The 13,023-nt window shown below is 38.6% G+C and overlaps 1 protein-coding gene across 1 annotated transcript in view; it reads right to left on the minus strand.

The window, feature by feature from the left end:
• Nucleotides 1-13,023, minus strand: part of Reck (Reversion-inducing-cysteine-rich protein with kazal motifs) — a 30,564-nt gene that overhangs the window by 13,360 nt on the left and 4,181 nt on the right. The window contains exons 2-3 of the mRNA XM_066296974.1: nt 12,789-12,841; nt 1,303-1,386 (exon numbers count right to left, since the gene is read on the minus strand). Coding sequence (XP_066153071.1) covers nt 1,303-1,386; nt 12,789-12,841 — 137 coding nt within the window. The remainder of the gene's footprint in view (nt 1-1,302; nt 1,387-12,788; nt 12,842-13,023) is intronic.

Here is a 13,023-nt window from a genome sequence, read left to right on the forward strand (position 1 = left end):
TAGGGAACTTTCAGTATATTTTATGAAGATGTGGAGCACATAACATGCGAAGAGTAATCGACCATAAGAAAATACGATTTTAATATGTGTTTTGAGGAGCCAGATTTGTAGATTCATATAACGTAAGGGTCGCGTAACGTAAAAGCCACAGTGTAAACCCAGGAATCTGTAATCATAGGAACTGTTTATACATTTAAGTTTATAAATTTATACACGTACATATAGGGGCAGCTTATACATTTCGGTAAGCGACGCATGCAGTCCCTAAGAAAGTTGCGCAATGCGCAGCGTCTGTTACTTTGCATTTCGTTACCGTCCCTTACGTAATTTTAGCCCTTTAGAAAGGTGAAATCTGCCTTGAAAAGAAAAACTTCAAAAGTGGAGAAACCAGAGAAGAAGTGCTTGTGTAAAGAGGTGGAAGAAGTACCTACATCCGTCTCTGGAGCCCACACTTTTTCAATTCTTATCATTATTTCTTTCGTGTTCTTTTAGTGTCGTCAATATCAGTGATCGGGCCGAAAACCTGACATAGCTCCGTGATCATTTGCATGAACTGTGAAGCACCACCTGAAATTTGAGATTATTCAAGTATTAACTTGAATTGCTGGTATCGGAGGCGTTTAACTCTTGCGCGACACTAGTGGCAGACACTATGATACCGAGAAGGACTGCTGCAACTCCACAACGACGGCAACGAAGCATTTTTTTTTCCTTTTTTATCTTTTTTATTGCCAGAAAGTCATCTTCCTCAACGACCATTGTCTCACATTAAATATGCTTCTCGAAATTGTGTAAAGCAGCAGGTGCCCAACGGCAGGTAACGATAAAGATGTCACATCAGTATATTAATAGAAAGTTATATGACATGTAGCACATCGTATGTTGTCCTGTTTTGAATTCCGCAAGCGCCTGAACACGACAACATACGAAAACCTAATCATAGAGTATAACTAACAACATGTCTGACTGTGACGCTGCTTGATGCATATGATGGAAGTAAAGTGCCCTCATCGAAAACAACCCGAATTTTGTTTAACGCACACTTTTCTTTGTCCCACTTAACTTCAGAAAGGGCAATTTGTCAAACCCGGACGTCGTCTCTGCGGCGACCCATCTGGCAAATTGTTTTCGTCAAAAGGATCTAAATCTGTTTTGCTTTCAGTCCTTGATAGCTTTAAGTGTTTAAATTTATTGGGTAAGATGCGTTTTTATTAGGCAAAACTTTTATCTCGAGTGAGCGCCACTTGAGAGCTTCGCTTTGAAATCCCATGAGATGTTTTACGGTCAACGATCGAAACTTACCAAATGCTGTGAGCAATATTTTTGTACTTGGTTTACTGTGGTGTTCCTTAGGTCTAGGTCGGCTGCCAACTGCACCAACGATATCTGTAACAAGCAAAACAGATAATAAAACGTCGACGATTGAGAGAAAATAAAGCAGCCGCGGAACAATAAACAATACTGTAAAACGCCTTTAAGAAGTCTGAAAAAACCGGTGCTACTAAAGGGGACCGAAGAGATACAAATTAACTGGAATCTAAACAAGTCGAGATCTAGATTTATTTGCTTTTGGTTTTGCCAGTTTAAAGGACGATAATCTCCTAAAATGCAGATGAAAGGGGTCCGACCCTGATGTATTTGATGGCGTTCGGTGAGTGATTTCCTGTATAAGTTTCAAGTGCTGGGTTTAAAGCCTTCGAGTGAAGACTTTTGATGTCTGGAAATAGAGCATAGGAGAATTGACGACATTTACATTCGAAGAATGCCAAAAAATTCACTATTTGGAGCAACGTTCAGCGTTTCGACTTCAAAAGTGGCATGATAAGAATTGAAATTTCGATTCCATTCATTGGAAAGAGTCGGAATTTATCAAATTTCAAAGACCTTTTCATTGGGCCTCAAATTGAGCATTTCGATCGAGATCCCCCCATATTCAAATTCGTCGGAGGTCATCCCGTATAGGGTGTTCCTCTAGAAAATTCATCATCTACACGATATTTGTAACAATTTAATTAAAAAAATTGATATAAAAAATTGTTCCTTGCCTTAAATAGGTCGAATAGATCTTTGAACACCCACGATTCAAGGATTATTAAAATAACAATCAGGGCCGTAACAGTAGAATTAGAGAGCGTTTGAATGCAGATTGCGGCTGTGAAGGAGGAGAACTCCGAGAATTTACAAAAAATATTGTGAGTGATTAGTGACCAATTCTTCGTTGATTGGGAGACGCAAGTCCGGTCTGAAAGTTTAGGATTTGTTTTCTTAACTCGAAAACGAAAATGTTCAAATAATTTTAAAAACGAAAATGTCCAAATCGTTTTAAAAACGAAATTGACCTCGACATTAAATTTTCCTCAACGTTTATCTTTAATTATTTTTCTAGCTCTCACAGTTCTCAAGATGCACGGACGTATAGGTTCAATTCGGGCCGCACTACGTGGAGGTCTCCAAAACAACCGTGTTTTTGGATCCCTTGGGGAAAAATCATTATAAATTCGTACGACCCCACGTCCCCTTTTCCCTGTTGAAATTTTTCGAATTCCCTGCGGAAAATTCAGGCAATTTTCTGCTTAAGACTTCATACGTTGCATGTGTACTTACAGGGACGTATCCCCTTCCGGCGACTTCATTACCTATAACTACAACTTCCACAGCAGGCAGTTTATCAATTCGCGGTCAACGGACTCCCCATGCACATGGCACCAACAACTAATTTTATCATTTCTATTCGCTACCGAAAGCTTTTAAATACACGAGGTTGACATGCTGTGTATACGTATGCCCAACAGGCCGAAATGCATAAGTAAGATGGTGCATTGCACACAAAAGACCAACGGTATAAAATATAAAAAGAAAACGTTCCTCCGAAGACCACGATCTTCCAGGCAGAAAAGGAACAATAGCGCGTCGGGAGGCAGTACCCAGTACCTTTGACAGGTGATGCACGCTGTGCACGCTATACAGGGTGAGCGGGACCTCCGGGGCCAAACGTGTCCGCCAAACGCCAAAAATGTCTCCGCCACATTTCACCTGTTTTGAGGGAGCTTTCACACCATTCATTTTACTGCAAAGAAAAATAAAATCAAGCTTAAGAGCTTATTTTTGTCTAATAAAAAATGATCCTATTCCCCGGGAACATAGCCTGCGTGTAATGTTATCTTCCTATAAAGAAGGAAGTTGTAGCGATTAATCTTTCAACGGGGCCTGAAATAAAGTCCTCTCAAGCAGACCCATGCTGTTCCCCATTAATAAGATCTCTGTCTTTTTGTGTTAAGATATTTGATAAATCCTGTAGAGTCTCTTCACTCAAAGTGCATCTACGGTCAAATACTGCTAAATTGAATTCAAACGGTGCTTTTGACCCAAATTTTTCCCTTGCACGGTACGGAAATAAAATTTAGATATTTTTAGAAGTGTTCAACATCCGTGACCAATTGCCGGGCAGCATGTGAAACAATGTGAAGTGACGTATTTTGCCATGAGTCGATGGTATGGGACGATGGCACTTTCCCTAGAAAATCAAAGTTAAAATTTCAGTGAGTTTAATTTAGACCACCTTTAAATTTATTTTAAGCTCACTGCAACACAAGAATAGAAAATAATGCTGTATTATTCGTACCCGAAGGTGTAGGAAGATTAAACCTGGATTATTATTCCATGAGAAAACATAAGCGAAAGGGCTTAGACGCGATCATTTTCAGTGAGCTTAATTTCTTCCATATGACAATGTTCCTCCCGCTCCAAAACATGGGGCCACACTGAAATAAAATAGCTGAAACTCAGACCTGTAAACGACCTGAAGAATTATACATAGAACAGAGTGATATAATTCAGAACACGGGGCCACACTCAAGAAAAGAAATGCACAATAAAGCCTCTAAATACCCTGGAGATTTATACCTACAGTGTGTCCCCGGGTGGGGTTGCCGAGAGGAGAAAGTTCCTTAATTTTCGTTTTACGAGAAAAACGTATTCTCCATGAAAGTTTTTGCTCGTTCCGAAACGGTTGGATCAGTTCTCGCCATTTCCATTTCGTTATATGGAAACATCGAAAAACAGGTTCAAAAATGGACTCTCGTTCTCATGGCAACCGCAAGAGGACCCGTTCTCAATGGCAACGTTGTGTTTAATTAATTTAATTATTATTAAATAATTTTTTTAATAAAAATTTTTTTTTATACTCTTATTTACGTCTGAAAATGTGGTGCGCAAAAATGAATCAAGAAACTCTTAATTACTGGCTCCGCATTAGATTAGCGAAAACTATAAGATATCTCGAAATGAGGGTAAGGCTGCAAGCCCTATGACAACGGATTGCGTTCAACAATTGAAAATTTATCCCTTCAAACCAATTTTCAATCACGCTTTAAAGCTAGGAAATTGAGGAAAAAGCTTGAAGATGAGCACTAATGGATAACCAATACTCTTATCGAGGCATTGCGTTCTCTGAAGAAGCCACGTTTTCCACCAGTGGTGTTGCTTCATCTCGGCGTGTAAAGCACTGGAGCCAGTACAATCGCAATTTCCGAGTCGCTTATAATGAATAATATTCGGTTGAACTGCACTTATGGTGTGCAATTTCCTACCATGGTTAGTTGCACCATATTTTTTCATGTGTGAAATTTTATTTCTAGTTTTTTCGTTTTTGTTGAATTATTGTAATGAAATTTATTAATTGAAAAAAAATCGATTTGGTCGTCATGGAAATTAGAATGGGATTTAGAAACACTTTTAACGAAACGGACCGATTTTTCGATATTTCTCCGTAACAAAAAGGAAAATTGAAGTGCTGAGAGTTCGTTCAAACGGTTTGGGACAACCGGAAACTTTCACGAAGTAATTTTTCTTGCAAAATTAAAGATAAGAAATTTTCTCATTTTTGGCAACTCCATCTGGGTATGTATAGTGTAAAGTGGAATTGGCTAAGTTCTTAATTTTAAGTGAATATCGGCGCAAGTAGCAAAATAAAACATTGTTTAGTAAAACATGCTACGAATGAAACACAACTTATATTAGGGAAATAACTGCGATTTCTTTAAACAGAGCAAAAAAGTGCCCGAAACGCAGTATCAAATCCAACATTGTGTGCATGTAAATTTATATCAATAATTTCCTTAGCAACCCCCGACAAAATTCAAATTTTGGAATATTTTCATCATTGCTCGTTGACCCTAAACGCTATCGGCTTTTCACGAATTCAAAGTCAAAAGATTTCCCTATATTTCCTGGAAAATTTTCTCTACAGTAAACGCGTAAAAATTGAGTTTTTTGAATGTTCCTACCATCGCCTATAGGCATACTACGGCACTGGTTCGGCCGAAGCTCGATTTAGTCCCCCATCAGGAATAACTTGTACGATATTTATTTTCGACAAATCACCTCGGTCCTCTAATAATTTTTATTTCCGATTTAAACCTAAAGGGCTCTTAAAGGTGCGGCAATTGCAATATTTGACTTGCGCCTGATCGGACTCCAACCTGAACCCGACCGGACCCTATCCAGACTGTGGCCTGACCACGCCGTGACCTGGCCGATAACGTGAATGGTCCATTAACCTTCATTTTGAACTGCCTCATCGGCAGTCTGTGATACAATTTTCCCTTCAGCTTGTTATCAAGAATTCCATCATCTTCGATAAATTCTGGTTTGGTATTCCAACAGGTTTATTAATTGAGTCTTCAATCAAAGAAATTGCTTCAAATCTGTCCACTAAAATACGCCTGACGTTTTCTTACAGGGTCACATCAATTAGTAATTGATTCAAATCCAGTTCAATGGTCAATACGGTGTCCCCTGAGATTATGAGGTTATGAGTGTACCGGCCCCGCAAACCACAGGGCCAATTTTCTTTCTACGATCAAAGTTACCATCAATTCGCACCCCAGTTATACCAGCGAATAATAAACGAAAATAAACTTCAGTTATGTACATCTGGAGCAAGCATAAATTAGGCTACCTATCTTTCATATTCACGTTGCTTATACAGGGTTGTACTTAGGTTAAGTGCAACGCTTTCGTGCTTTCTATGGGTAAGCTTTAGTGCGTGTGCAGCACGCCACTGGTCGTTGAACATAGTGAGCAAAATAAAATGTAAAAGCGTATAATAACTGCGATTTATGATCAGACTTATCGGAAAACAAAGATGAGCCGTGGGCTGTTCTGTTTTAAAAGCGACCGGTTCTGTTTATAAACTTTTATATTTTAATTTTAATTACCAGCTTCAGTTTACCAATTATCTCCCGTCAATATAAACACGCAATAAAATAAAAATCATTGAATACATGGAAACGTTTTAAATAATAAAACCATAGAGATTCTAATCGAGTGGCTGTACGAGTCAGTGGGATGAATGTAAGACAACATCTTCATGATAAATTTCCCGATTTAGTGTTCCTCGAGTGTTGTATGAACGTTTAGACCGGTATAAAATAGCAGTTGTCATTCTACTAATTAACCGATGTTTTTGGAATGATGCAACACTTTTTTTATTTCCGCGTTTGCTACTAATGCCAGGTTGCACGGCTTTAAGCTAATCTCCATTAGCGAGCAAGCTGAAGCCTTTGAGAGATAAAGATCGAATTACGTACTCAGTTTTACGTGAAATGTACCAGTCAGTAATGTTAAGAATTTAGTCTTGTAATTTAGGAAAAAATAGCGCTTCACAGCACCGACCAGTTTCAGTAAACAAGAAAGGACGCCAATGGCTTTTTTGTCACCCACCTCCAAGAGTTGTTTTCCAATTGTTAACAAAAAAAAAACAATATTCACATACAGTTTAGTTAGTTCCCGGACCGTCAACGAGATATCTTAAAGCGCCCCAATCGGGCGGCGTCGAAATAAAAAAAAAACAGCGTCATGAGGTCCAAGGCAGACTTTACCAAATGCCATTTTCCAACAGAATAGCGCAAAGCAAAGGGAACGTTACTCGAAGGCATCTGGAACGACCAGAATTGCAAATGCCGCCTTGGCCCGCGCGCTCGCCGGACCTATCACCTATCGAACGGCTACAAGACATGACGAGTCCGCCGTCGTCGAAATTAGCCGAGACCTCGGAACTATTCGGATGACCTACGACACCACATTGAGGTGGAATGGAATGAGGTACCACGGGAGGACCATTTGTTGCAAAGCATGCCGCGAACGTGCCTACATTGCTGCACGGGGCAGTCACTCGTTATAAACTCTTAAATTTTTTTTTTTTTTTTTTTTTTTTTTTTTAATCGAAACTGGTCATTTAACATTCCGTTGTGAAGCATTACTTTTGCCAAAATTGCAAAATTGAATTTTTATCGTCGCTTATGCATCTCGCATGAAAGTGTGTGTATGTCAAGTCTGCAGCGTAAGGTTCAGCAACTCGGCCCAAGTGCATCTTCACGGTGGTTCTTTAAAACTGGACGGAAATCGTATTGAGTTCCGGTTGATTACGCTTCCAGCATAGTTAAACAGTGAAGTCAATGTGCGATTTCGAGTGTAATTTATGCTGGTTTTATGCGATTCAGCTTGCCATAGAAGGCCAAACTTTCTCGAAATGTAAAAGAATGTTGCCAATTAATAACTTTGACAATAAAAGTCATAACTCTGTCGGTGATCCCACTGCGATCCAAATTTACTGCACGTCGAACCGAGGCGAGTTGGGCATAAATTTCACAGAAGTTTTTTTTTTGTTTTTAGGTATTAAAACATTATATGTTACAAGACCATAAACAGTGGTCATTGAAATGTTTATTTCATAGCGTGCCAGAGGGATTAATCCATTTGAAGGCTACAATTTAAGCGTCTTGTTTACCGTTGCTGGTGCCGGTTTCTTCCACCGATTTGTTCTGAGGTCGTACCTTAACGCCAAAATTTCAAAATAAATCCGACGTAACTTTAAGTCGAACACATTCAAAACGACATTAAGCAGGCTTTTTACAAGAACCGTGCGTTACCCCAGCCTTGGGCGAATGCTCCACCTCGAAAAAAATTTAGTCTGCACGACGAAATTAAATTAAATTGGGAATTAGTTCGTTAAGTCGAAAATGTTCCATGTTGTTGGATGTGGGATTTAGATATAATCATCACGGAACAGTTTCAGTTCCGCTTTTGTCAATTGCAGTCAGGAACCACGCCCGTGTTGCCGCTGGCAAGGTTCCGTAAGAACTGACCATACAGAAGATCAGTAAGGCTCCCACCGCGCTGTAATTAGGGACCGATGCTACAGTGGCCCTTTTACCTATCACCTCGGCCATGTGGTTTTCATAAAAGAAAAGATCTACTTTCGAGTAGATAAAAGAAACTAAAATATCCCATTTTTCGCTCCTTTCTGTAGGATGCAGAACAAATCCAATAAACTTGTCTCTTCCAGTTGGCAAATTGGAAGAGAACATAAAGACCGTTGAGCTTCGGACATGATCGATTTTTACCAGAAATCCTACAGATATCAATCATTGAACATCGACGATATACAGGGTTGCTCATTAGTGCGTCAAAGTGCGATGTCTCAGTAAATATAAGTTTTGGAAGGAAATTTGTTTTAGTAAAGTGTTTGGGGAATAAAAGTATTTTTAAATTATTTTCAAATGTACAGGGTCTGTCATAAAAGTGTGGTAGTACCAAATTATGTTTTTCTTTTTTTAATGGAACCCCCCAATTTTTTTGCCATTTTCGGATTTATCGTCAAATTTTAATGCTAGTTTACGAAATAGGTCTTATATAAAAAATTTACAATTTTCGAGTTATTTGTGAAAATTCGAAATTTTTGACAGCTGCAAGGTCTCACGGAAATCAATGCTGTTTCCTAACCGTTGCGAATTTTGGAATCGATCTTATGAGGCTCCAAGGCGACATAATAAGCTACGTTTTGACACGTTTTAGTTTAAAAAGAGTTTTCCATAACCCTCGAAATGGGCCTCCGAAATTGTATGACTTCAATCCTCAAAATACTTGCTTATTTCAAATAGAATGCCCCACTTTTCTCGAGGGCATCGTGTTCAGAATCCGAAAACCTACAACTTTTGTTAACATTGCCTTATCCCTAAACCCAACCGTTTCTGAGCTGCTGAAAGTTGCCCCTTTTTACATCTAAATTTGTATTGCAAATATATACAATTATAAAATTGGGGGGTTCCATTTTAAAAAAAAACATAATTTGGTACTACCACACTTTTATGACAGACCCTGTACATTTGAAAATAATTTAAAAATACTTTTATTCCCCAAACACTTTACTAAAACAAATTTCCTTCCAAAACTTATATTTACTGACTAGACATCGCACTTTGACGCACTAATGAGCAACCCCGTATAACATTACATAATAAGAAGTTATTACGCGGTGACCGGCAGAAAGTGCGCACTCTGTGGGATTTTTTTAAATTTGAATTTATAATAAAATTTAATTGTTTGTAAAAGCTTGTGCATTCCTGCGAAACTCGAAACGCAGCAAAATTTGTTTATCTCACTTCGTATGGGGGAGACTCGAAAACTATGAAAATGGCTCAGGAGTAAAGCACCTTTGATTTTAATTTCAGAGAGAACATGTGTTGTGAGAAGCTTTTTAGAATCGAGAGATAAGCTCAACAATGAGACTTTCTATGAAAGTTTCTATTCCATATAACACTCGTTCCGATTTTTTCATGATTCGCCTCGTATGGAACGGTCTATACCAGGCAAATCATAAAAAAATCAAAACACTATATAACTTTTGTGGAGCGGTTCATTTGATGATTTGTAAGTGCATATACGTAGATGCATCCCAAAAATACAAAGAAAAACTTGAGAGAAGGAATTTTAGTCGAGGAAGCTGGGAAAAGCCCTTTGGGACATTCACAATTGCCAGAAAAAACATACATGCTCATACCCAATTATGTGGTGTACCCTGCCACGCCAGAACCTCTTTTAGAACTTTCATGTGTCCATGTATCACAAGAACGCAAATTGACTTGAAAAATGTTTCAAGTAGCGTTCCCAGAGAGATTATTTCTCTTTGGATAAGTTATGCGGTATTTGATGGACGTTGGTGTCTTGTCCTCGATAGTATTAAGAGCACGGCGAACATAAATGTGGAATGGACGCTATGGTGTCTCTCGCGAGGGACTAACTGTGCTACTGGTTATGGGTCGCTAAGGAAATAATGGATAAGTTAATTGTATTAGACCGGAATGAGAGGAAGCAAAACGCGTTGAAGAAGATCCGCATCATAATTATAATGCGTAAAAGACCATTAGATTACAATTCACTATGTTGCGCTCATTACTCCCGGTGATCAAACAAAGGTCTGCCGCCGAGACCTGAGAAATCTGCCTGGAATGGGAACTTGAAGCTTTATCGCTTAATTCTAAATGACTTTTCACGATACACGTTCAATTTAAAAGTAAAAATTAAATTAATTATTATTAAAAAAAAAAATTTAATTCTCTATTCTCAAGCCATTTTCGTAATTTTCAAATTTCCCCACCGCATGAAATGAGATGTGCAAATTCTGTAAACTGCGTTTTGAGCTTACAGGAGTGCGCAAACGTTTACTAAAAAGAAAAATGTATGATGAATTCAAATTTAAAAAAAATCCATATGGTGCGCACTTTCTGCCGGCCCCGGTATAATTAATATTTATTTCGATGAATTGCAAGTAATTATGAAACTTAATTAAACAATTAACTTTGTAGTGTTCGATTCGCATTTTCGTTTTTCAGGCATCGGGCACGACAATTAAGTCTTGAAACGAAATATTTCTTGAACGTTTTCAAAAAACCTTTTTCAAGAAAAGGATCTTTGATAGTACGGGTGCAGCTGAAATCTTTGTGTTTTCCTTGCGATTTCTTCTTCATCATTCTAAATTAAACTCACTAGAAAATGCTATTTAACGTGACTAGCATCACGTTACTGGACTCCCCTTCGTCCTTCCCGTGCAAATACCGTAAAAACTGTTATTTAGATAAATCGTTAAAGATTACTTGAAAAAGCAAAAACACACGAGCAGTAAAGCTAACTCGGCGTGAAGAGAAGAACAGGAACCAACGGCATTTCCTTACTCTGGATTACGTGAGTACTCCTCCCGGCCGTGAGGAAAATTACCCATTCCTTTACAATTTTACCAAGTACTGCTCTGTGGAAAATAATTATGATAATTAAGAATGATCATGGTTATGTAAAAACCGAGTCCAGATGCTCATATGACTTGAGTTCATTTTTAACACGAATGTCGAATAGCCAATTAAGCGTATTTTTCCATAATGGGACAGCTCCTTGAGCCTCAAATTCATTTCCAAATAAATTACTAGAGGAGAGGGTCTTTGATCCCGACGATTTTCCAAAACGAATTCTTCGCTCATCATCATCGCAATTTTAATAATTTCAGAAAGATCTAAAAACCGAACCAAAACCTGCAAATAATTTAATGAAGAAGAATGCGAAGAGTATGGCGCACTTTGGCGACACCAACAATATATTTTGGCACCCAGCCAGTGTACAGGGTATTTCCATCTGCATGACTCGTTCGCCTATAAGTATTTGCCCCTCAAACTCAGACGAAAAATGTATAAATCGAGAGTATGTCCGCATCGGTTAATTTATGAATCCAATTAACAGCTCGTATAATGAATAACGTTCACGTTTAATGAACTTCAAACTCACAGGACGACACAGTTATTTCAATGGCAAAATGGTAAATGGACAGACACGGAACACAAACAAACCCGACATAAAAATCAATTTGTATTGCATTTATTATTAATTCAAGAAAGGTCTAAAAGCATTCTGGCATGCATGAAAGAGGGAAACGCAAGACAATCATGTTGATGGCAGTGGAGGTTGGTATTGCGCATTCTAATGGTCGGCAATGATGTCGTCTTCATTAATATTAATCAATGCAAAACTCATTTTAATTTCTAAAAGCATATACAAAGAGATAATTTATGATTAGGTTGGTATGAATTTGATTATGAATGGCCGTCTTGAAGAGGGCTACGTGTGATGTTGAACGACGGGGATGTGTGCGAGATGTGAATGCTTTTTGAATAAAAAAATATACGTCGTAGAATACCGTGATGACGTACAGGGCGTTTGAAATGTGGATCAGTCAATGGGACCTCGAAAAGGATAACGAGGACGGGGTTGTTTAAGTGGGAACTAGGTGCTGTTTCACGGTCAGCAATCCCGCTCATCTCGGCCAGGTTCCCAAAAAATACCACAAAAAAACTCAAATCAAGTGAAATGGGTCTCAGGTAGGATCTAGGCGGTTCACTTGAAGTCTGGAGGCTAGAAGGAACGTTTTCAGGGGCATTCGTTTGACCACAGTTTAAAAATCGCAAAAATAGATAATAACGTGACCCCCGTGTTTCAGAAATCGATAGAGATGTTGCACCTCTGTTTGTGCAGGCTTATAGAGGGCATCGAGGCGATTAACTTGAGCTATTTCTCAAGGAAAGTGCTACGTGGTTTCCCCGAGATACACTTCAGGTCCAAAAGGGGGATCAGGGCCGCCCAGGTCCGACGCAGAAACCTTGGCTGTCCAGATCTGGGCTTTCCGAAATATATCCAAAGTTCTGGCTCCTTTCGGAATTTTCTGGTCTTCACTGTGAGATTCGACGTGAAAGCAACAAAAAGAATTCTCACTTCTAATTGAAAGAGTTCCCAGGGAGTGAACACTAGTAAGTGCAGAAGGCACAATGCGCTGTCCAGTGATAGGTCAATACTCCCCACGCAAAACAACGATAAAAAACCTGATTAGGAGGTTATTTTTCGGCTAGCAAAATACGAATTCACATAAGCCTTGCTTACCCGAATAAAAAAAAACTAAAACTACTTACATTTTCACAGATACTCCTACAGGTCCCAGTGGTGTGTGCACAACACATCAAATCTGAAAAACATATGTTAACATAAATTAATTCATTTTATTAACGTTGCTCAAAAAAGATCCGACAACAGCTAATTTGAGTGTTATGCACATTAATTCGATAACACTCAGTCTTTAAATTTTTGCCGCTATTAAATTTACGACATGCTGCTATAACTGTATCATATCCCATGTATCTAAATTCC

Source organism: Euwallacea fornicatus, chromosome 27, assembly GCF_040115645.1.
Source record: "Euwallacea fornicatus isolate EFF26 chromosome 27, ASM4011564v1, whole genome shotgun sequence".
Taxonomy (NCBI): Eukaryota; Metazoa; Arthropoda; class Insecta; order Coleoptera; family Curculionidae; genus Euwallacea; species Euwallacea fornicatus.